The sequence below is a fragment of the Colias eurytheme genome, chromosome 10, assembly GCF_061535395.1.
Source record: "Colias eurytheme isolate Ceu_HAF_F1 chromosome 10, ilColEury1 Martin Lab GWU primary, whole genome shotgun sequence".
Classification (NCBI taxonomy): domain Eukaryota; kingdom Metazoa; phylum Arthropoda; class Insecta; order Lepidoptera; family Pieridae; genus Colias; species Colias eurytheme.
The window spans coordinates 8027825-8054637 of NC_142989.1; the positions used below are offsets into that span (position 1 = coordinate 8027825).

Here is a 26813-nt window from a genome sequence, read left to right on the forward strand (position 1 = left end):
TCACATAATATTGTTTTAGGAGCTGGGATGGAATCACTAACGCCCTTCCCACTACTTAAAATAATACATTTTTACTTGACAAAAATACTTGAAAGTGATGATTATTATAAACTTTGATAAAATAAGTGAGTCCTGTGTTAAGTAAGTGCATTTAATCCAGCTACTTATCTTCATGTAATACTAGCTTTCCGCCCGCGGCTTCGCCCGCGTTTTCAAAGAAAAACCCGTTCCCGTGGGATTTCCGGGATAAAACCTATCCTATGTGCTAATCCAAGTTACCCTCTATATGTGTGCTTAATTTCATTGTAATCGGTTCAGTAGTATTTGCGTGAAAGCGTAACAAACATCCATACATACAAACTTTCGCCTTTATAATAGTATTAAGAAGGATATACAATTAAATTCTTTTACACAATATATAAGCCAACAGTTCTGAAATTTTGTACATACAAATATAATATAAACTTTACATTGTAATGTTAAATGGTGTGGTACAATAAATGGTTAAATAAATACATAAATAGCCTACTTCTAATCTTGAACCAAATACGAGAAACACTCAACACGTACCCAGTCCACAGCACGAATTCCAATGTTTCCGGGTGGCGTTCTGCCATAAACGCCACTGCGCTTTGTATAAGCAACCACGAGCTGTCGCAGGTGTGGTCGCGGTGCCGCCCGTTCCTATGGTTGTGGTCGTTGTTGCGATTGTGCTTGCAACCTTTACGAATTATTCAATATATATATGTGAGATACAATAAACTGGGGATAGTAGAATGTCAAAATTAATGTGCACGTGGTAGACTTGACTAAATTGGGAGTAATAGGGCAGCAAAATAAGACTGCTGTTGTTGACTTGCTGTATATTGGAATGTGGATTCTTTGATGGATTTTACGCAATGTCTCTCTAAATACTTTAGAAGCTTTCCTGTTTTTATACGTTTAACAGTAATTCATTAATAAATATAACCTTAGATACATAAATTTCATCGTTCAATCATTAAGTTATTAATTCTAATGATAAACCGTCACAAAACTAATTCATAAGTTACCTATGTTATTAAATTTTAAAAATCTTATTTTTACCGTAAAATAAGTTACAGTCCGTAGAGTACCATAATACCACAATATATATTTTAGTTGGATTGGTTTGTTGCTACAAAACATCCCTGGAGATGCAGTGACCCTACAAATCTCCGTTTAAATGCCGCGACGAGGACAGGGAAACACCAACAAATTACAACTTATGTTATCTTTTTGTCTCTGTTTTATTTGCGACCAATTTATTCTTTCCTCAACTATTATCTTTTCGTTATCATACTACATATTGCTAAAATTAAATCAAGCTCAGCGAATAAATTATTGTACGTATACTTTGTAGGTTCTTAAATCAAACAAAACACATTTAATTAAAAACATTAAAAGTTTCAAAAACGTATAAAGCAAAGACATGAGTATTACAGATTACTTCGTACATTGTTAAAGAAGGTTGTTAGCAACAAATGTTCGAAACAGTTTTAAAGAAAATATTAATAAAAATAAAACGTACAGCAACAACTAAAAGCTGTTGTGTAAGTATTTTTAAGTAGCAACACTAGGTACGGAGGGGGTACGTGATTCGTTAAATCTGCTACGAGCGAGTTTTCTTTAAGTAAGCCAATCACAGCTCTCACGACGTTTACAAAGCCAAGAAATACAGAAATATTGTTTATCTTCTTTTAAATTTATTTGTATCGATTATTTTTTCCAAGCTAAAACATAGATATTATTATATAGGTATGGAGGTGTGATATCATATCAGAATTTCACAATAAGTGTATGAGCCTCATTGTTAGGAAATTAATCATACAAAGAAAATGTCTAGGAATCAATTACATATTATTTAATTGTTCAACATTGCTCTACACTTAAACTGATTATTATCATACTAAAATTATAAAAAAATGTACTCAGCTCAAAGATTTTACTATTTTTAGTTTAATAATACAAATATCCTCTTTAGCGGAGCATTCAGAAAACCTTTATTCTATTCCATGTTATAAAAGAAAGAAACGTAAAATTTTCCCGGAATAGTAAAAAGATACGTCTTTTGAAGTGATCATTAATGCCTCCTCGTGCAAAATTCAACTAAACGGTATTTCTCGTTAAATAACTGCTTTTGCTAGAAAGAACCAAACTCCTGAGGTATCACGAATACTATAAGAGGATGCCGACGCAAATTCAACAGTAAACAAATTGCAGCTTTTGGACTTTCTATGGAGAATTTCGAAAGAAAATGGATTTATTAAATTTTGGTGCATCAGTTGCTTCTTTCAAATAATGACGAGACTAATTATAATGAAAAACATCACAATCTCTATGCACCCTAAGATAAAGTAAAGGTCTGTACCCTATAACATTGTTGTCCAGTCCTGTCTCTAAAATCTATTGTAGGAAAATGTATTGTATAATTTTCCTCAAATAATAATTAACTTAGTACTGTAAAAGCGCTTATTTAAAAAAGATTACACTGCTGTTAGTCTAATGAGCTTCACAATTAAACTTGAACAAGAAGCAATTATGACATTATTTATTCCGCACTTCTTGTCTTTATACCAAAGAATACTAACTATTAGAACATAGTTGTGCTAATTAAGAGAGTATAAAAAAATTAAAGCAAAATGAAGTATTTTTTCTTCTGTTACTTATTAATAGTATAGAATAAATAAACAAGTTTTGATTAAGTATTGCAATTAGTTTTACTTGTAGGTACAAATATAAGTTTATTCATAATTATTTATAATCGATAATTTTACACTTTCTCATAATATTCCATTTGACAGCATCTAACTCGCATTTTTTTAAAAGAATATTAGTTTTCTCTGATAACTATTTTACGTTTTATAAAATTGCGTATTCGAAAACAAAACATAGTATTCCAAGGATAGAGAATAACGATTCACAAACAGTAACAAAAACTAACAACCATTAATTCAATTTGAAAACAAAAACAATTCATATCTTTCATATTAGTAGTCGCATTGAAAAGATTTATAATCCACGTATACGAACTTTGTTGCAAACAAAGGACAATTACGCCGCTTTCCGCGATACACTTTAAAAATTAAAACAAAAATTTTCCTTCATAACGAGCGTACCTCTATGGAACTCCGGGGAATTGTGGAACGGGTCATAATGAAGATCTGTGATGTGCCAAAAGTATCCTGCAAGGAAAATTTTAATATAGTATAGATAAGGTCTATTTGTAAGCAAAATTCAAGGTATAATTTCCTTTACAATTTGCAAGTATATTCCTGAACATCTTGTAAATGTATACAATACTGTAGTAGATACTTATACTACTTGAGATAGCACCACTTGAGATCAGCCAACTGCATTTGAATATTCAAATTACGAATGTATTGATAAAGGATTACCCAAATAACGGTTATTCACAAAGCCTTGATGCTGGAATGCGAACAAAAATACGTGTATATGTGGACGTTACATTTGCTGAATTTATTAGCATATTTGTATCGGACAAAGTGGTATTACTTTTTCGGGCGTACCCTTTTAAAACAGAATTGGAATAAGCTATATTGCAATATTCTTACCTATTTTAGCGTCGCTCAGGTTTAGCCAAAAAAGGCTAGTAATGTATATGGCGAAGGTGATAGGGTTCATGTTAATATATTACATTTTGGATGGGCGAAGTCGATCAACGATTGTTCAACCATAGTTGTAGTGATCACCTGTGAACAAAAAGAAAAAAAAAATTAAATATAAATACGAATCTAGGTTACCTACATTTAAAACATTTGTTTATTTGGGTTTTTGGCGTCCTGCAGAAAATTTCAAACATATTGTTTTTTTTATTTTACGTAGAAATAAAATTCTTTTATAATATTTTAATTATTTCGTCTATTTGTGCCATTTAAAGGTGTAAAACACACCTTTATTTGAAAGAACACCTTTATTTTATTTTGCACACATATAAGGCTAAAATCTACAATTTAAATTCTAGCAGAACGCAATTTCTGTCTTACATGGATTTATAAAAGGAAAAAGAAACCGATTCCCTTATAAAAATCCAGCTCGTATAGGTACGGCAACGTTTGGATAGATAAAAGAAATAAACTGTGCTTTAATTTGACGGCATGAATAAGCCGGATCTTCCTGGTCGAAGATCGGCATATTTCAAAAGTAAAGTCAGAGCCTTCCCGAAGAAGACGTTATATCCGCTTTCTTTTATATAATATTATATAATCGGTCTTTGTACAAACGGAACATTTTTGCCTGGAACGTAGAAATTATGATGCAATAACGATGCAATTGAAAATAGTTTTCCTTTACGATGTTGCGCTATGCTGTTTGCTTGGATATAAATAATGTTTAACTTTATATCGTTATCTGTGTTAATAATACTAATGGTTTTATTTAAAAGGCGGATCCTAACAGAGCGTGCAGCCTCGCGAGGCAAATACTACGCAAAGCTCGGTCTATGGCCTATGTAGACTCGCCTTTTGACATTTGGGTTGGTCTTTTAAGAAAATCTATTATACGGCATTTTTCTTTGATCTGATTATATTTAAACTTTTATCTCAATGTTTTTCAATATACGGAATACTTTTACAAGAGTTATCACCAGATCCAAATAAAGTCGTGGCAAGAAAGATAATACGATCAATATTACAACACAAAATATTATTCGATATAGTTCTACTAGCCTTAATACTACCGGTATTCATTCTCAATGTACGAAGCAATCCATTTAATTATTCATCTATTATGGTTCCGGTTAACACTGATTTCTGAATAGCATAGTGTATGTGTGTAGGTACACTATACAATACTAACAAAGGAATTAATATTTTATATCATAATTCATAACGAAATAACACTATAAAGTTATTTTCTGATAAATTATGTAGGCGTTGAATAAACGTATTGCTATAATATGCTGGAGAAAATTGTATTCAGATATCATAAATAACTATTAACAAAAATTTAGCTGTATTGTGTCAGTAATTTTATGAATTGATTTTATTTTATTCGCGCAAATGCTTCTGATCAATTTGCAAATAGGTACTTAGTTAGCAATAAAAAATGATTTAAAAAAAATAATAGTTTTCTTGTATTATCCGATCGTAGCAGTAGCATAAAGATAGCATATGAAATCATCTGCTATTAAAACTATTAAACCAGTCTCTAAATACAACAAGACAAGCAATAAACACATAATATAGAAGACCAAACAGCGAAATCAAGACATGAATTTCGCTATCATTGGTCAAGCTTCGGGCAAGCTCTCAGGGTGACGGACAAATGGGTACTTGACATGAGTTAGACCCACTACAAAGTTTGCGGTCCAAGTGCAACTACAAGATATTAAGCGGTCTAGTCGAGTTGTTTATGTTTAATTTAGGGGTGGACAAATATTGATCCTACTTTAGGTACTGTTAATTAAAAGCGTGTATTGTTCTTGCTACGGTTAGTTAAGGAAGAGATTTTATATATTTTGTATGTTTATAATAAATTGTACTTTCTTACTGGTATTCGCTATAGAAGATATTTTAATTTGTAATATTTATAGTTTATAATAATAGAGCTTGCGTATGTGGTCTGATAATATCGGAAATACTTTTATTGGAGACATTATTTGGTTTTAATTATTTATAAATCTCTTCGTGAGGTATCAATTATAATTATAGTTATTTAATATTTATATTATATCCACACTCTCTTTCAAAAAAATATCAATCTATTGAATCCCGTCCGTTTATTAAATGCAATGACTTTGCTAATAATGATATTTTTTACATTCCTACTAAGTATTTCTTATATTTTACACTTACGTTTGAATTATTGAAATAACTTGGCATTACGTATTTGGTAATTGAAATCAAAATATAATTTATGACTAAAGCCTGTTTAATGTTATTAATGGTAGATTTGTAATGAGGCTTCGCAATTAAAACAAACTTGTGGTTTCAATGTAATATGGATTGATTGAGATTTAATTGACCTATAAATGATTATTGTTAGGTAGGGCTTATTGCTAAATAGCATAGTGACTTTTTTCACACTATACACATGAAAAAGATGTTACATTTAGAAATCGAAATGTTAATAGGATTGATTTTTTTGTTGCACTGTAACAACTAACAACAATAACACTTATGTTTTCATCCATACACCCTTATAAAACCTTTATTCCAATAAATAACGTCTAAGGATAGTTGTTGTTTTGTCAATTATATAAGCCACTATCACATTCGGGTTAGAAGGTTCAATAGCTAGTGATCGAGCTGTGTTCCACTATTTTATGTATAAACGAATTTTCCCATATAAAACCTGACTACATCAATCTGTCATCCATAAAACCGCTCCAAATTATTTATACCCGTTTTTTACATGACGTAACTAGGGAAAGCTTTTTTAGTGCATTTTATTCACAGTATAGAATTTTAGTTAGTAACCCGATATTTATACTAATTATTCTTGTACACTTTACAAAAGTTTTATGTACTATATGAACTATTTCGTCTTAAAAACGAATAACTTCAATAGTTTTTAATTCGTCAAAACATTTTTTTAATTTGTAGGTATTTAATTGAGAATATTACTTTCTTTGTAAAGAGAGAAATTATTTTTCGAATGATAATCGTCTTAAATGTATCGAAACATAATTTTCGAACTTCATTTATTATGTTATTCCCGTTTATCTCAAGAAATAGGCATAATAACGTATCAATAACATAATTTTTGGCATTTATTATGTTATTACACAAATTTCTTAGAGCATCCTAGCGCGAACTTTTATTTTATCTCAAGTAGATACTTTGTTATTATTATAAACAAGCGTGCGATACGCTTCAGTTTTCGGAAACACGTGCTTATGTTTTTATTGAGTTTCTTGCTCCTTAATATTATAACATAAAATATTTTATGAGATCGAACACACATGATACCAGCTTTAATTCTATTACATATAAGTATTCTTTCTTTTTACACGTGCAAAATGTTAATTACAACGCACGAAGGCTTTTGATATGTTTACACATCTGTGTAATAAAAATTGTATCCTCAAATTGATGAACATAGATGTTCACTCTGTGTCTGGATGTTAATCTATATATATAAAACTCAAAGGTGACTGATATAGTGATCTATCAACGCACAGCCCAAACCACTGGACGTATCGGGCTGAAATTTGGCATGCAGGTAGATGTCATAACGTAAGCGTCCCCTAAGAAAGTAGCGTACCTAAAATAGGGGATGAAAACTTTTACCATGAAAATTTATATTTTCCACACGAGCGAAGCTGCGGGCAACAGCTAGTTATCTATATAAGTGCTTATTTAAAGTTATGTATGTATGTTTATCAGCAATCTGGTTTCCATAACACAAGCGAAAGCTAAGTATGGGATCAGATCGTGCCGTGTGTGAAAATTGTCCTGAAATATTAATTATATTTATTTATAAATTATGACATGATTTAAAAGATCTTAAATATATACAAACCATTAATAGATAGCATAGATCGCTTACAAATGTATTCAACTATAGCCACGGAAGCATGCTCTATGTTCTACAGATGCCTAAGGGCATTATAATAATTTCGAATAATAGCTATCTACCTACTGCATCTGCTTGCCGAGAAATTATACAAGATGGATGCTTCAGTATAATAGATTTGATAAACATAATATTCTTTATTATAAATTGGTTCAAATTTATATTGTAGAAACTAAGGTAAGAAAAATAATATAATAAGGGTTGCTTTTTAAAAAACACATTTCACATAAATAAACAAAAAGGTTTAGAATAAACCTAATATTTGGAAGCTGTCTCTGTGACTAATGACAATTGAACAGATAAACCTTTTAACTTTTTAAAGCACACAGCAAGTCTATTTATATTTGTGACTCATCCATCTATCTTAGTTAGGTATGCTATAATTGCTGAACTACCCAATTCCCATTATACTCGAGCCTTGTTAATAAACGAAAAGCGAAAAGTCCTTAACAATTCTGTACAAAACAAGTCAGACATCACACGACCTATCACGCAAACATCGTTCTCAATAATAGACTAATGATTAAATGGATCGATATAAATAATGTGGAGACAGGAAATTGTGTTCGTAATTCCTGTTATTTTCCTGCAAATCACATTGCGTTAATCTTATTGTATTTAACACTTCATTAATTCAGCGACTAACAATGTAAATGCCAAAACAATGTATCAAAACTTCGGGGTAAGTTGTTAAATGGAATTAAGAATATCAACATAATTTTGCGGGTTCATTTAGGGTAAATACGGCTATAATGCCTACATCTTTATTGCGAAATGTTATCTTAAAAACGGAAAAAACGGATTATTTAAAACCATTCCTTAAAATTAATTATGCGTCCATTTTGTAGCATATTAACACCATAACTAATTAAGTATATTATGAAACAAAATAAATGAACATAATATAACTTTACAAAAAATATATGTATCTATACTCTAAAATAAATGTGCTAAAGTCTCCATCGTCCCCATACTATATACAGCTTATTAAAACCTTAACTTGGCTCGATCAAGGCCCTTGTATTGGGACAATAGGTCGTATAACAATTTTCAATGGTCTTTGTTACTTCCTCTCTTTATTGTCAAGTTATTTCACGAAATATGGGAGTGAAGTTAGTAAGCATCGCTTCTTTGATGTCCTAACAAAGGGAAGATTCTTCAAATTGTATTTTAATCTTAAAAATCGTAATTGTTTTGTCCGTGATCGGATTTACTTGAATTGCCGAGTACTTAATAACAGACCAATAAGTGAGTTAGGAAAATGAAAATTTTATGGAGTTTCATTGCTTGGGATCAATTGAAATTAAATGGAATTTAATGTGAAAGCTATTAACTATTATCAGATTACAATTAGCTTAAAAGAACTAACTCATAGATAAAATAAATGTCTAAAAGTTACTGAATTGTAGAGTTGTGTTTCATTTGAGTTTTATTAGAAATTAAAACATAAAAAAAATTAGGTAAGCATTCATTGCTTAGTTTTATTTTCATTTGTGTTTAATCGATTTATAGTTCTAATACGTAAATTTATAATGGATTAAAAATACATCTAAATGAACAACAGCATCAGATATCCCCGCACCTCTGGATGTCAATATTAATCAGAGCTACTAGTGCGTATACCTTAATTTATAACAAAAAACAGGAAGACGTATCAGGTCCGTTAATAAGGTAAAGACTTCTTAATGCGCGTCCTATGTTAGACTTCGTAAGCTCCCAGAAGACTGAAGTTGACCTGGAAAAGCGGATTTGCATAGATTCCAGTAGTTTGCATGCAAATGCTGCTATTTCGTTAACCAAAAACCGATACTTGCTTGCCAAAAGTAAGACACTATGTATCTATGCGGGTATTATTTATTTAAATCTCCTCCCCTTTTATATAAATAATTCAGCGCTTTAACGGAACGATTTACAGTATTTTAGTAAAGTTCCGAGTTTTACGGTTTCATCAAGCCACGAGGCGATGTTGATGGCGATCTAGAATATTCAGGAAAATTCCAACTTACGCTTACCGAAAGTAAAACTGACGAGTTTGATAAATTGTTCAGATGCTCTTTATATCCAAATTGGAATACCTAATTATGTTATCTTATTAAAATTGGTTAGCATATTAACGTTTAATAATTCTGTAACATATAACTGTAACATAACATATAACATGTAACATATAACATTCTATGTAATAAAACATCATTTTACGACACCAGTAGCAACGTACTGACGATGATTAATAATAAGGATAAAAAAGTTAACTAACATAAAGTTCACCATCCACCTCGAGCTTCAAACTCGAGCATTCTTTAAAGAATCCTTCCTCACTTTATAAACGCTTAAAGATGTTTTATTACCCTTGTTTACATGTAATGTTTCGCCCACACAAGCTACACATCGTATATAAACTATAGGAGCAAAAACGGTAAGTCCAGTGCGCAGGTGGCTCGGTTTCCTGATTTATAATTTAAGTCCGCCCATCTGGTTAAGTGGTTAAGTTAAAGTGACGCACCGACAACGTTCCCTTCTCCTTTAGGAAAAGTTGGAAATTGTCCAAGGGTATTAAGTATTTTTCTATCTTTATTTTTGTAATTGCGACGGCAAATTAGCTTTATGCGCGCAGTTTGCAATTAGACTGCATGGTTATGTTTTAATTTGTTGCATAAAGTTTGATTTCTCTGCAGATTGCAACGTTTTAAAAACTTTTTTAAACAGCATAAATTATAATATGAACGTTTCAGTGATCTATGTTTATTACTCCAAAATTTATTTATCAGTTTAATTTTAAACCGTACAAAAAGTGATGGTTATTTATTTTAACAGGAAGAAATTAATAATTAAGACATTTATTTCCTGTCTGTACTTTTTACGGGTCTCTTGGTAAAAATAAAAAGAACGTGATAACTTTGAAGTTGGAACATCGTAATTAAATTTTAATTTACGTTAAAGACTTTATAAATATCCACAGCGAAAATGCTCGTTTCTTTAACCCTTTCTTTTTATCACAGTGAAATATGATTTATAATTGTAGCTCTTTTAATTTGAATTTAATAATTTGCCATTTTACTGGACTTCTTTTATAAGCGTTTTTAAATCGAGAACAATTAGCTACACTGGTTCTTAGAACAACTGCTGCAGAGAATGACAAAAAATTATTTTAGTAAGTACCTATGTGGTTTCTTTAGTAAAATATAAACAACCATCACTATTATTAAACAGTACCTAAATCACATAATTTTTGTTTGAAAAATCAAACAAAAATTATGTGATTTAGGTACTGTACAGAAGAACCTTACATGCCATTTTTCATATGAACAAATCTGTCGACAACAAGCCCTATTGTTATACATTCGTATACCTACTAAATCCGATCAGGAAATGTACTAAAATCTGCCAATTCATTGATTGTATATAATCAATATTCCATTGTATCACAAAAACTTTATACTTATCTCCGATTGTTACAAAGTTTATGCGGGTTAAAAATATACAAAACCAATTTATCATCGCGTTCGTTCAATATTTAACTAATTTGATCCATGATTTATTTGTTTCTCAATAATATCGTTTGTAGAAATAATGATGCTCTATATATCATGAATGCGTAGATATTATAGGTAATGCTTCACATTCAAACTAGGATTTAGTTGAAGACCACTGGGTAAAATGTTTATCTTTATTTTTTTCTAGAACGGCTCATTTATCAGAACAAAAAGATCTAGATAACCGTCGATTTAATATTTCATTTTAAATAACAACTAGGTCATGTCGACTATACCATAAAAGTTCCTAGTGCTTACAAACAGCACTAATTAAATAAGATATCAGGTTGCCTATCCAGTCTCAGCTGTGATCAGAGAACTTGAGAAACTTTTCTTTTTAATTCGCTTTTTAACTCGCCTCGATTATTTATAAAAATAAACGATTCTTTAGTGTTCTACGTTTAATTATTGAGTAAATATACCTAGTTCCTTTTAAGTATGTATAGTATATCATTTATCCAATACCCTAGAATCTTATAAATACTCGTAAATTCAATCATGTAATACTTAATCATGAAGGACTTAGTATATGCTATTTCAGACATCAATAGATGTATATTGTTCCCGTCCTGATGAATGGATGTGAACAAGTTCCATATCATAATGTAAAGATAAAATTATGTTTATTTTTTGTTGTTGAATGTTTGGGATTATACTGATGGACATCGATGAAATCGTTAAAATTATCTCCATTAAGCTGAAATTGCAGCCGTCTCTTTAATTTGTTGTTGTCGAGTTGAAAATATTAGAGTTGACATATTTTCTTACGAGGTTTGCTATGCATTATATGTTTTGCATTTTTTAAAAGCTTACGTTAAATTGTACAATTTAATACAGCTAATGAATATATATAGCAAACTAAAATGAATGAAAAATTTCAAAATGGCCAGTATCAATAAAACTGCATATTTGAAAAGATACGAATTCCGACTAACGATTACAATATTCGCATAAAATCCAAATAGCTAAAATGAACGTGACTAAAAATATACATTAAATTGGAAACATTCCGTAGCTATGTTTGAATAAAAACGTAACAAAAGTGAATACGGTTGTTGAATGACTTTTGAAAATAGAAATAAAGGCTATTCTTACAGCTTGATATTGTTAGATCGTTTCAAGAGTTCAGCTATGTCCTAAAACGGTATGAGTTAACCATTACGAAAACCACTCGACTCCACTTGGTGAGACTTTAATAATACAAGTTTTTCTCGTTCAGTTCACATAATACGCTTCGTTTGTCCTGTGAGCTCGATATCAAGCGTGGAACTTTATCTGCTCAGTTACAATGGGCGGTATCTGCTTTGGAAATATAGTTTTGATAGGTGAGATACCTAAACTTCTAACTAATGCGTTATGATATACATTTTTTGCTGAAAGTTGGACTAGCTTTATGATGAAGTTTTGAAGTTTGATGAAGTAGTTACCTATAGAAAACTAAATTTTTTAATTTTCCATTTTAATTTTGATATGTTCGACGTAAGTGGAGCTTGTTTTTTATTGAATTAAAATTATACATTGTAATTTGCACAGTAAACCAATAACTACATGGATCAAGTAATATTAAAAAAAACTTAGATCATTAAAGTTTTTTCAACGTCTTAATATACTTAATAGGTAATATGTGTCAATTCATCATACCATTAATATACTATCGCTTGAATTGATTCCATTTTATAATAAGGTTTATTAGACCTGAACAATCCTAGTAAATTGAACAATAATTACTCAAATCAGCTTTAGACCAACAGTCGCGTTTGTTTGCGCATACCAAATAAAGCCACTTGTTAACAATGCAGCTCTTATCGAAAAAGGTAGTTAAGACCATTATCGATATTGTTTCGAATAACTAAAACTGGCAATCAAATTGCTATTAACAAGCGAATTGGCAAGTAAATGATACAATTATACAAGTATTACGATAATGTATATTGGGGTATATCGATTGCGTGTTTAGTAAACTTTTGTTTATATTCGAGTATCTTTATAGTTTATGACACAAATTATATTAATTATTAAATCATCGAGCACACATACCTATTAAGTAAAATGTAATTCTTATTTTTAAAATAAGTATCAATTCATAATATTATAAAACAGAATTTATTTCAAACATAATTCATTAATAATAAATTTTGTATTTAAAATGTTATTTCCTCTATGCCACAAATAATTCATTGCAACATTTATAACCATAATAATTTAACGTAGATAGCCAATTAATACCTGTTATTCTGAATTCATTCACGCAAAAAAAAAATATCGAAAGAGCCTTTTTTTAGTCCTTTTGAAATTACTCTTATAATTGAGACGAATGTAAGGAAATCTTCCAAGCTAAAGTAAAAACCATCAAGAAGTTTACGTTACAAAACATAGTCAAGAAATATATACATACTAATAACATAACCTCAAGAGGTTTACAAAAACAAATCTTCTCATTAGCTTTTATCTCCAACGAATCCTTTGCTAAGATTCGGATCGAGTCTTATTTGCTTTTCAATAGCACGATTATGTTTCCCACTGGACTCTGTATTCTATTTTTATACGTCCCGTTTTAGCCGTACATTCGTGTCCCTTAATTCAGTAAAACCAATACTGGACCCGTATTTTTAACATACAATAGGTATATTCCATTTCTCATACGCAACCGTGAACGAGTACGTTAATTCTATACGCGGGTGAATGGCGAGCGACTGAAAGGAATGTTAGAATTTTCTATTTTATTCATGTTTTTTTCTGTTTTTTTGGTAATATTTTGAAAGAATGGATACCGTTATTTTGATAAAATTTGAAAAGAACATACGGACTAGGGTACAATAATTAGACACGGATTTAATATTCTGGAGTAAAGGAGTAAATAATAAACTCTTAACTCCAGCGGTCCGCCCCGGCTTCGCCCTTGGTACATGTTTACGTTTTCTATCCCTAAGAACCTTGCTTGCTATAAGGAATATTATAAAAAAAGAATTTACGAAATCGGTTCAGCCGTTCTCGAGATTTGCGTTTACCAACACATTAAGCGATTCTTTTTTATTATATAAATTAGTTACATATTTGGAACAATTATGCTTTCACTGAAGGAGATTTGCTTGTTAGTATATCTCAATTTATATTAACCAAAAAAGCATTACATAGAGTATGTAATAACAAGCTGAAATTTTGGCAAACTTTTTCTGGAAAGCATTAATTTCCACCCTTCCATTTCGTTTATCTATAAATCCTCATCGTCCACCTTACACTTTTTAAGTCTATTATTAGCTAATAAATAATACCCTCATACTCATTAAACTCTTCTTCAAATCGAGTAAATGCTCATTCTGAGATTAATATCGATATAAATCAACTGCTCCAACAATATTATGCTCAGTGGCTGTCCGCCTCAAAACCAGACTGCATTTAAATTTAAGGTCCTTAATATTTTACATTTATACGCTTTTGTGGTACAATTTTAACTGACGGTCGCAGACATTCTGTGTTATATTGCAGCGCACAGATGACATTAATAAAAAATACTTAAAATGAATTCTATATTTTTCCTATAAATCATACATTAAAAAGATATTTTAAATGAAATTTTCATGCAAAGTGGAATTTAGTTTACGCAATAGTCAAAACTGGCCTTTGTCTCGTATTTAAAAAGGATGCATAACGTTTGTAAGTTGGATAAATAAATATTAAATTCCCTATGTTTTATTAATTATATCAATTACTTACATTTCTTTTTATTGCACGCCTCATAAGCGAAGCGTTGAGGTGGGTACTACTGTCACTTCGCGCAAAACATCTGATTTTTCAAACTTAAAATGTCTTTATGTATCATACATTGCACTTGTAAGATAATACATACACACACATATTAAGAAAAAACACTATTTTTAACGTTCATGATATTTTTGATGTCATTTTTGTTATTTAAACTAGTTAAAAAACAGTTTAAAAAAGTTCTGTCTTGGACGTCCGTGTGTCTGTATGTGCGGATCCTTTTTCTTGTTAACACGATAGCGACCGAAATACTTTACTAATCGAGTCTTTTTTTTCTCTCTTACGCTTGAGTATGCTCAGGAATAGAACCCTTTCATTTTTCAGGGTCTGATTCGATGTGGTTTAATTGTTATTAAATAAACAGAAAATAATAATTAATAAATATTTATTAAAAAAAAATTATGAGGCGTGCACTTTTGGATTTTCCAAATTATTTTATAAAAACATTCTAACAAATTTAATTAAACAAAAGGAAACGCTGCATAAAAGCCTACATAAATCCGTCAAAAATTTTCCATACACTATAATATTCATTGGCTTTTCGTCAAAAGAATAAACGTGTTATCTTTTCATTTCTAAACTTTTGTCATGCATTATAAAATACCTCAGCGTTAAGGCTCATAAAAGCCCGCTGAAAAAGGTTGAGTTATGCACAGGCACTATGTATTGTGTGGCTATATAAAGTTGAAAGTATTTACATAATGTCCCCGTAATGGGTTCAAGCAGTAAAGTGCGGGGCCCACTTATGATAGACAACAAACGACGTTTTTATTTGCGCTAAAAGGTCTATAATATTCCTTACCGTATGGGAATGACAAGAGACAATATCGGATTTTTTAACTCAAGGCTTTCCCGCATTATAATATAATATGGGAAAGCCTTGACTCAATATATTACCTTAGCTTATTAGATCATTCAATTACTTGTCTTATCATAGAGTTTTATTTTCTATATTTTCGTGAATGAACTACAAAATAAACTTATTAGAAAATGTGTGCGTCGGTAAGGTACGTATAAAACAATAGGTAAAATACAAAGTCACAAGTATAAATTATGAAATAATATTGAAATACATGCCCATCAATGAAAATCACTCTCAAAAATCATACAATCAGTCACACAGACAACAGGAAGGGTCTTATGATGTCCTTATCACGCTGAATGTGCGGGTCCATCCAACGGCCCGTCAAGTACCAGAGATTATAATGAAAGAGACATAATTTAAGGGTATAGCCAACTTCTTAATCACTTTGTATATGCTACTAAGGGCCAATCCGTACCAAAGTCCAGTCAAAGAAAAAACAATATAAAATGAACTGTTTATTAAATTAATTTTCAATAATAATATTCCTATAAAATTTCAGTTTATTTCATATCGTATTATAGAATTCCAACACAAATTAATTGTTTTTCCAATAATATTAAATCATAATATTGATACTCTTTAAATGTTTGCGCTATTGCAAAATCTATTTATTGCATATCCAATTTAGAATATTCAGTTTATCTTCGTTGAAATATATTTTATAATCTGGTGTGTTTGCATTCATAGATAATTTCATTTTGATAGTATATATTTTCATTTTGATAGTATACTAATATTTACGGGAAAAAGAAAATTGGAATTTTTATTTATTTTGAAATCTATTTTAACTGAAACTAATTTTTATTCGGATAAAATCTGTGTTTGTTTAAAGAGTCAGTTAGAGCCGTGCCTAGAAAATTATTCTCACATGGTGTGTATAAAATTGTTATCCATATTTTATAACTTAATATTTAAACACTAATTAATAAAGAGAAGTCAATATTATCATCTCGATATCATAATATTAAAACGCATTATCACGTACACTGAGATAATATTTTCATTCAATTATTTTAAACTCGACTCAATAATCAAAGGCCCGCATATAAAGCCTTAACGAGGAAAATAATTTTCGAATGAAATCATTTGCACAAATCGTGATTTAGCCTAAAATGTGTCGCGGAAAGGTCGCACGTCAGTTCTGTCTACGTGACCGCGCCCTAAGAAGGGTGGACAAGGGACATTATGATTTAATCAGAAAGAGAAAGCCCGCCCGGCGTTTCCAAAATCTCATTATAAGCCCATATATTTCGGGAATGGAATAAAATGGAATCATCACATTCATTTTTGTCACCCGGAAAGCGTTGAAGATTTCCTTTATGCTGTTTGCTGAAATTCTCTTTTGAAAATATTCAAATACAATCAAGTTTAATATATTTTTAATTATGTTTCAGAAGAGTGAATTCATCCATAAATGGCTTCTAAAATTAATTATGTTCTGAATCAACGAACCATTTCATCAAATATCAAAATAAAAGTGTTCGTTAACTGGTGTAATCAAAGAGTTCTCTATAAATTAACCTTTCTCGAGGATGCTCGTATTTCAGTATTTACGTAAAATTGAGCTTTACGAGGTTCTGAGAGTAATTACTGGAGCCTCTGTCCTCTCGCCTTAATGACACGGTGGGGGAGGGAAAAAACTCTAAGGTGTAATATTTATTTAACCCGGAAAAAGATTGTACATTTGCTTTATATACGTGCCACCTACTCATTAATGTATGCAGCGTTTTAAATAAGTGTCAATATACTTATTCACATAAGGTAACTTTGTAGGAATTGTAACACAAATATAATGATAACAGATAATATTATTAATTTTTTTTTTTTGAGGAAAATAAATAAATATTATTTATTTATTATTATTTTCACTTTAGGTATATTGCAGAAACATTAATCGATATTGACTATAAATTTATTACTTTCGTATACAATACGTTTTAACTTTTTGATATAAAAAATAAAGCCTACGTTAATATTATAAACGAATATAAATTTTGATTTTAAAAGGTGTTGACGTTTAATCTGCTTTTGAAAATATTGGGTTAATAGCATCTGAATTAAATTATGATATTCCACGATATCGATAGATTAAATGCGATGTCGTGATAAAAATAATATAGTATAATATACAGAATGAAATGGTTGTGAATTTGATATGATTGTCACACAAGATATATTTAAATACCATGATAAAAATCTTAAACTATGCACTGATATGTTATTTAAATATCACATTATCATTAGGTAGGTATATATTATGCACTACGGAACTTAAAAATATGGTTTTAATTATAGAAAATGCAGCCATTAAAACAATTACATTTAAATAACTGAAACATATTCATTAGAAACAATTCCTGCATTACTATTTAATCCCGTACTTACCTAATATAATGCAGTGCGGTTAATCATGATCAATAGAAAAGTGAAATGTTTTTATAAAAAGATAAAAGGTAATAAAAAGCACTATAAGTACTATTTATAAAGGAAAAATAGCTTTCTAATTAAAAATATTATATACCATTGAGTATTTTTTGTAGGAAAAATGGCGCAGAGAAGATTAAAATTAGATAACGAGGCAGGCAACAGCCTGTAATTAACGAATATTTTTGTTACAGTGACAGTCGAGTTTCAAATTAGATCAGCCGATATCGAAAAATAAATTATAAAACTATGCTGTATTTAGATATTAAAGACTTATTAACGAATTTTAACGTTTGAATAAGACACAAAATAAGGATATTTAAACTTCCTTTATTATTTAAATTAAAACTAAAATACACATTAAAATATTTTTCAAACTATGCTACTATGTACTATGCTATCTTGACAATTTCGATTTTTGATCGAGGAATATGTAATAATTATATTATGTACACATTTATTAATATAGCTGTATTTCAGGTATAAACGCACAAATAGGAAAAAAAGAGAATTAAAAAAAGTGTTGCATCAATTTCAAAACATTATTACTATGTATATTAAAATTATCAACAACATACTATGTATATAATAATTTTCTTACTTCGTCGAGATTGAAAACTGTCGTTATAATCTACTATAGGTACCGGTGCTACAGCATAATGTTCGTTTACATCATCTACTTAATCCGACCCGGCCAAAACATGTTCATAAAATTTTAGCGTTTTGCTAGCTTAATTTGTACTTAGGTTGTGATAAACTACACACCAAAGTGAACTCCATAATGTGGACTTTAAATTAATATTTGTTATACAAATTAACGATGTACCATAACAATTTAGTTATAAGATATAAAATGTTTATTATTTCCTCAAACATTCGTCTTAAAATTCTGAATAATAAAACCGCCTTTCTTTTTACGATTCATGGAAGACTGGAGTTCCACAAAGCATAATTCCGTATCAAATATTATATTTTGCAAGCATTCCGCCATAGATTATAATGATCATACAACTGTACCCTTCTTCAATTCTTTTAAGTGTTAATCAATAAACCATGCCTGCCAAGAATGTTTTTATTTGACGTAATAGACATGATATTGTATCAGCGAGGAAAGCTTTCATACAAAATTGGGCTTCATCTAGTTAATCCGCATCATCAGCCCATATACGTTCCCACGATGTTTTCCTTCACCGTTCGAGCAGTGGTGATGTTATAATATGCGCAGATTGAAAAATCTATTTATTTCCTGCACAGTAGCCTGGTTTCGAACCCCTGATCTAGTCAATAATTAATATAAATAGGAAAGATTATTTTACGAATGAACTCCACTTGCTCTACCGATTTTTAAACTCTTTTAACAATAGAAGGGAACATCTTCACCGAGTAACATAGGCGTAGGCAATATAATGCAAAAATTTACCTAACAGAATAACATGTACATGTATGTGCACAATAGTTACTTTTAAAATAACATAATATTATACCTACTGACAAATCAAAAGTAAATCGGTTTATGGTGTTTGTAGAGACAGTAAAGGTTATTTTGAAAATATCTATAATATTCTCGCAGAACATCAAAATTAACATCCCGCTTTGTCCTTTAACAAAACAAAGTTCCTCAACGTTATTTCCCTATATAAAAACTAGGACAATAAACCTTTTTCACTGTGAAAAATAAAGATTCTTTGGTGTTCGCCGGAAAACTTTGTCATTATGCTTTGACGCCTCTTGTTTCGCAAATTTTAGTGGCTCTGGACGAATATTATGTACAAACTATTTGGAATAATTGTAGCTCGGAGTTTTAAATATTCGAGAATTTGATTAAATATTCGACAAGAATTATTTTCATTTTTGTTTTATATTTATCGAGAAAGGCTACACCATCTTATATAAATAGCAAATGTCCGATCTATCCAGACACAGCCATAACCGCCGGGCTGAAATTTGGCATGCACGTAGCCACTATTATATTATAGGCATTCGCTAAGAAAGGATTTTGAGAAATTTCACGAAATGGGTATACTCCCATTTTGTAAAATTAGTATTACGTCCATTTGGGCGAAGCTACGGGCAACAGCTAGTTTATCTATAACTAGCTTTCCGCCCGCGTCTTCGCCCACGTTTTCAGAAAAAAACCCGTTCCCGTAGGATTTCCGGGATAAAACCTATCTTATGTCCTTTCTCGGGTATCAAAATATATCTATACCAAATTTCATGCAAATTGGTTCAGTAGTTCAGGCGTGATTGAGTAACAGACAGACAGACAGAGTTACTTTCGCATTTATAATATTAGTATGGATTATATAATGTACCTTGTGGTAGGTACCCACTTTGAAAGGCAGGTTACATACCGTGGGTAACTAACATAATTGAATAAGACCCGTGAGGTAATGTGGGTAAATTCGTCTATTTAATTAGATTTGCAACGGAATCATAATTAATTTACTCAAGAAAAATCAATATTGCGAAACGGGAAATACCAATTCGAAAACAAAACCGTGATTCTTGGTTTAAAGAAAAATATTGATAATGATAAATACTAAGGAAAGGAACACTGAACAAGTGTGATTGTATATGTGAAAATGTATATTATAATTAATATAGTGTATGAAATGGATAAAAGGTCAATGGTATCAATACCAAACACATATTATTCAAAAAATAAATAATACAATCTCCTATCAGAAAGAGATGTGATGAATATGCAGATAATTAAAAAATAATTATTTTTCCTCCAAAACCTATTTATTTAAATTGCCCTTTACCACAGTTCTACACCTACTCTTAATCATATATAATTTTATAGTATTATAAAACTTCAGCCCCTTAACATTACTCGCCTTGAGCATAAGGTAATTATGGCTTTCACAGTTACTTAATTAAACTTAACAACCGATCCTTTGAGGGTTAACGGTTCTTATATTCTGGTTGCATTCTCCTGGCAGCTGACATGATAATATATTGCTTAATTAAACAATATTCTATAGACCAATCCTATACTTATAACATGTTTATTAATATATTTTTATTAAAATATTTTATATTAATTATATCCCATGAATCTTTGACAACATTACAGTCTATATAGAGGTATATTCATATTCAAATGATCCAAAATTTTTGCACAGGACATTATTTATATTAATATCTACCATTAAATTTTTACCAAAAGCAAGTAATTATATTCCATGATATTTAGAAGCTAAAAATCCACGCTGACCCATATTTAACATTAAATTCTCAACATCGTGAAATAAATATGCACGTCATGAAGATATATTAAGCCATCATTAAAAATAACGTCTGCTCGCTCGAATGTGCGAAACATTACAATACAACTTTAATGGGATATTCGCGTACTTACTTACAAAACCTGAAACATCCCATAGGTATAATTAGCGCGCGTAATTGAAGACTAAGCATAGTTGGCAACGCGATTATTAAGTTTCCTTTACCCTTATTAAAATATTCATACTGTCAAAATTCACGACATGGAATTGTGATAAGGGACAAGAATTAATGTTATCCTTCAAAGTTACCTCTCTAACGAGAAGCTGTTTTACGCTCCCGAGGGAGGCCAGAGTGATGTTTATGATAGTCATTGACCATTTTAACCCTTCCCGACATCTTTTCCACAAGAAAAGTGGACTTTTTGTTTCGAATATTATGCGAGGTAAAAAGATGAGAGTTCTCACTACATTTCTTAGCATTGTCGGCGTATTGTTATGCTTTAATGGCTCATGGCTGTCGTAGCAAATAGTTAGAAGTTAAGATAAAACATTTTTTATGGATTCTGTTACAATGTTGATTTTAAAATTGTTAGTTGTTATATAAGATTTTGTGCAGTTGAATACATTAATAATAAATGAATTTATCTGTACATCTGTATCGTACACACACAACTGTGTCGTTGGAAGGAATTTCTAACATGATCGCGACATTCTACACATATTTACTGAAAATTATATCGATTTAATTACGCGATTATAAATTGATACACTACTTCAATTGCCTTCATAAACTATTAGTTAGTCCCATAGAATATATCTTATTGATTTGTCTTTAAGGCTGCAGTCTAGCAAAATTGCGTTTTCAACAAGTTATTTGACAATTTTTTCCCGGCTAATGAAATGATAAACTGAATTTTTTTTTCTGGTTTATCAATTAGTGTTATATACGCAATGCGCGTGAATCTTTTCACATTTGTAAAGTTACTTTATGTTACCTTAATCAGGCCTTCAAGATAAGTCTCTTTCCCCCAAAGACATTTCGAGCTAAGTTTGTGCACTCACTACGTTGCAACCGATTACAATTTACACAATCTGATCAGCGCATTATTATCCTTATATAGTCGTTATTAAAAACTGCTGAATACAATTGCCGAAAAACTTATGATTTTCTTAATTAGAACGTTATAAATTCATTAAATTTCCCATTTTTTGCCTTACAAAATCTATTGATAAATACTGCTAAAAGTTATTTTTTCCATTAATTTATTCGAGTTGGTTGAAGACCAATGAGTATTAATCCTTGAAAAAAATTTTTTTTGAATTTTGATAATTCTTTGAATATTAAAAAAATATTTAAAATAATTAGGAAAAATCCTAGCGAATTTCTTTAGTCGCGCTCCTTGGGCCGGAGCGTTCTGACGTGTGCTCTACGCTCGATTTTCCTTCATACCGAAGTGAAAGTTGCTCTACTTCATTAAATTTAATATTTTTGTTAATTGATTATTTTTATCTTAGTTTTGTGCAAATATTCGTATTTTTAAACATTTGATTTCGATATGGAAAATAAACGAAAAAAATACGCGTGTAACTATGTACTTACTAGAAAAAAAATTATCTTCGAACATAAAGTTAATGAAACCAAATAGATTGCAAAGGTGATTGGCAACAATTTCTTTATTTTACAGGGTGTCAGTAAAGGGATGTATACGGTATTTCTTTAAAACTAAAGTAAGCTCATAAATTTTCTTATAATATAATTTTTTTGAAGTTCCAAAAATGTTTATTTTTCGTTTGAGAAATACGAAATATAATATAAACTTGTATTGAGAACTTGAATTTCCCAAGTTCATCCGGGGAAATCCCCATACGGGGAAAATGATTTGTTTACTCCAAAATTGATCCGAGGTGTTTTAATTTTTTCTTCTAGTCATTTTCAACGTAGCGGCATTTTGTTTGATTATTAATTTTGTAACTTAAATACAGGATGTTGGTTTTATATTCTGATCTTACAGACGCGCTGACAAATTTAGTCCGCCATTTCTAGTTTAGTCTACCAACTCTAAGTACCAATATTAAAACGAATGGATTATCATCACATCATCAAAACTCAGATGTAATGGAAGATCACAATAACATAGAAAATTCAGTGGGTGTTGAGAACTAAATAAACAGAAGTAACAGAGACGCGAAGAATAAAAAAAGAGGACGAAAACGATAATTCGTTGATGCTTTCCATTTTCGACGTATTGTTAGGGTACATCACCAATCTGCAAAAAACAAAACTGATGATTCCCAATTGCTGATTAAAAATGAAAAACAAATAATCGACAACAGTGGTGAAAATTTGCTGATCACAATGAAACATCCTTCAGTGGTAGCAGATTTACTCATTTAAAATGTATCGGTGAACAGCGTAAAGGAGAGGAGGACAGGAAAACATTATGAATGTGGATGGTGGATTGTATACAGGGTGTAATCGATAAGTATGTGCAGGCGATTATGACGTTATTATTGCAGGTATCAAAAAACTTAAAACTGATATCGAAATTACTTTACCTAATGAGCAAAATGACAATAATAACTTTTTAAAAGTATTACGAGAAATATCTAAAAAATTTACTTTATACACTCCCATATCAAAAAGGGAAAATGGGACTAGTAGAAGTTAAATGTCTAATTCCGGCAAAAGACATGAATGCGGAAGATGCGGTTAAAAAAAATTTAATATTTGAAATACAATGCAAAAAATAACACTTTTGTCATAGATAAGAATCATGACTATTTTTTCCAAATTCAGGGACAACTAAACGTTGCAGAAGCAGAAGTCTGCTTATTTGCTGTTTGGACTGGAGTGAATCATTCGTTAAAAATAGAATATATAAAAAAGTATGTAACGTTTAGGCAAAATAAAATGATGGGCCATTATCAAGATTTTACATAAATTGCCTACTGTCAGAATTGATTGATTCGAGACTTCAGCATTCGATGCCCATCAAGGACCCATCCTATCATCATTCAAGCGATTGAAAAAAAAGAGATAAATCCAGTGCAACCGATAAAGCATCAGAATGCTAGCAAAAGATTTATTAGGTTTATCAATATAAATCTATATAATATACATAATATAATAAATCTGTAGAAGACGCGAAGACTGACATCCGCGCGGACGGAGTCGCGGGCGGAAGCTAGTCAGAAATAAATATCTTTTGTTTTCATTTGCGTATTTTTCTATTTTATAATTTTTTAACACAAACATTACATTTTTTTATTATATACAAAATTTGTTTATCCGTTTTATTACCTAGTTAAACTGAACAACTTTCACTAAGAAACTTAGGTCGAAAAAAATGTATAGAGTTATGCATTTTGTATGGAAAGCTTATTTTTTTTTATATTTCGTCCAAATTTCTTTGTAAAAGTTGATCAGTTATATAAACATGAAGTTGAAGATATCAATAGAAAGTATTCGCAAATTTTGTGTACTGATAAAAAAAAATCACCCGGTGTAATTTTCACGAAAATTGTTTCAAATTGTCATTTTTGGTACTTATTACGAATATTAAATTATACGAATGATTTAATTTTTAAAAATTAAGTGGAGCAACTTTCCCTTAGTACATTTGTATTATTTACATATAGGATGACAGGATGCATTTGTTTGCACTACTAGACCAAGCCCTTAACATATTTCTATATAATTATAATATTATGTCTATAAATTGTACATTTGAATAGAATTTTTCCATTTAAGCCCATATTAAAATGCGTAATGAGTGAAAAGCTTGTTGAAAGACGGAAACGACTTTTTATATCGTAATGTAATTTCAATTCCGAAGTTAGCTGAGGGAGTCGTTTGTCCGCAATTTTATTAATAAAATAAAACAACGTGTATATCAGATTGCGAACAAGAGGCAAGTCACTTTAATGAGCAAGAACGAATGAACCGATACATCAATCAATACAATTCATACAGTCACAAAAGTAATTACATTCTTCACTCTCTTACTCACTAGATAACGTAGGTTTCATTTGATGTACACAGATTAAAAAAAAACAACACCCCCACTACATCACATGAAACCAAAATACAATATTATAAACAATCAATAATTCCCAGAGCTTTAATACATTTGTAATGCTTGCTTGCACAAAGTGATTTTGTAAAAATATCAGCTGGCATATCGCTAGTACACATGTATTTAATACTTATAATCTTGTTTTCAACAGACTCCCTCAAAAAATGATATTTTATATCAATGTGTTTGCTTTTTCTGTGTAAGACATGATTAATAACAAGTTTTTGGGCGCTCTGGCTATCATTATATAAGGTAATAGTATATGCTGGTTGATTAGTGACTTCCGACAACAATACTCTTAAATACATAGACTCTTTACAAGCTTCTGACATAGACATATACTCAGCTTCCATACTAGATAAAGCTACCGTTTTTTGTTTTTTACTTTCCCATGATATGACACCCCCTGACATCATAAAACAGTACCCTGTATATGACTTTCGGTCAACACAATTATTGGCCCAATCAGCATCAGCAAAACCTAACAATTCAGAGCTACCTTTTACATACCTTATACAATAATTTTTAGTCCTTTTTAAATACCTAAGAATGCGTTTAGCATAATTCCAATGAGTGCTATTATGACAAGAATTAAATTGACTTAAGAAACTAACACTAAAAGTTATGTCAGGCCTCGTTAATACAGACAAATACATGAGACTACCAATCAATTGCTGATATGGAATATTAGTATCATTAACATTGTTATTTTTATCTATATTTAGTTTTAATTCCATAGGTGTACTAGCCTCTTTACAATTTAACATGTTAAATTTAACTAATAATTCTTCAATATATTGTTCTTGGTCTAAAGTACATACATTATTTTTATAATCAATATTTACTCTCATTCCCAAGCATTGTTTTACATTTCCAAGATCTTTAATTTTAAATTTAGTATTCAAAACTGAAATTAAACTATTTGTCTCTACTTTACTGTTTGAGTATACAAAAAAATCATCCACATAAAGAGCAACAATAACTTTTACATTGTCATGAAATTTAGTAAATACACATGGTTCTATATGACTTCTCTTAAAGCCTAATTCTGTCAAACATTGATCAACTTTATCATACCATGACCTTGACGACTGCTTTAAGCCATAGATAGCTTTATTTAATTTTACAATTATTTTCTCATTATTACTATCTAAATTAACTTGTGGATGAGCCATATAAATATCTTCTTTTAAAATACCATTCAAAAAAGCAGTTTTAACATCCAAATGAGTAACTTTTAAATCTAATTGTACAGAAAGTGCAAATAACAATCGTAAAGTACAGTGACGCACAACAGGTGAAAATGTCTCATCATAGTCAATACCTGGTTTTTGGGTGAAGCCCTTCGCTACCAGACGAGCACGAT

General features: G+C 30.4%; 1 protein-coding gene across 2 annotated transcripts in view; it reads right to left on the reverse strand.

Moving 5' to 3' along the window:
• Positions 1-26813, reverse strand: part of LOC149905308 (cyclic GMP-AMP phosphodiesterase SMPDL3A-like) — a 51424-nt gene that overhangs the window by 11110 nt on the left and 13501 nt on the right. For both annotated transcript variants that reach the window (XM_090106356.1, XM_090106357.1), the window contains exons 2-4: positions 3594-3731; positions 3138-3203; positions 571-721 (exon numbers count right to left, since the gene is read on the reverse strand). In XM_090106356.1, coding sequence (XP_089962482.1) covers positions 571-721; positions 3138-3203; positions 3594-3663 — 287 coding nt within the window. In that variant the 5' untranslated portion in view covers positions 3664-3731. The remainder of the gene's footprint in view (positions 1-570; positions 722-3137; positions 3204-3593; positions 3732-26813) is intronic.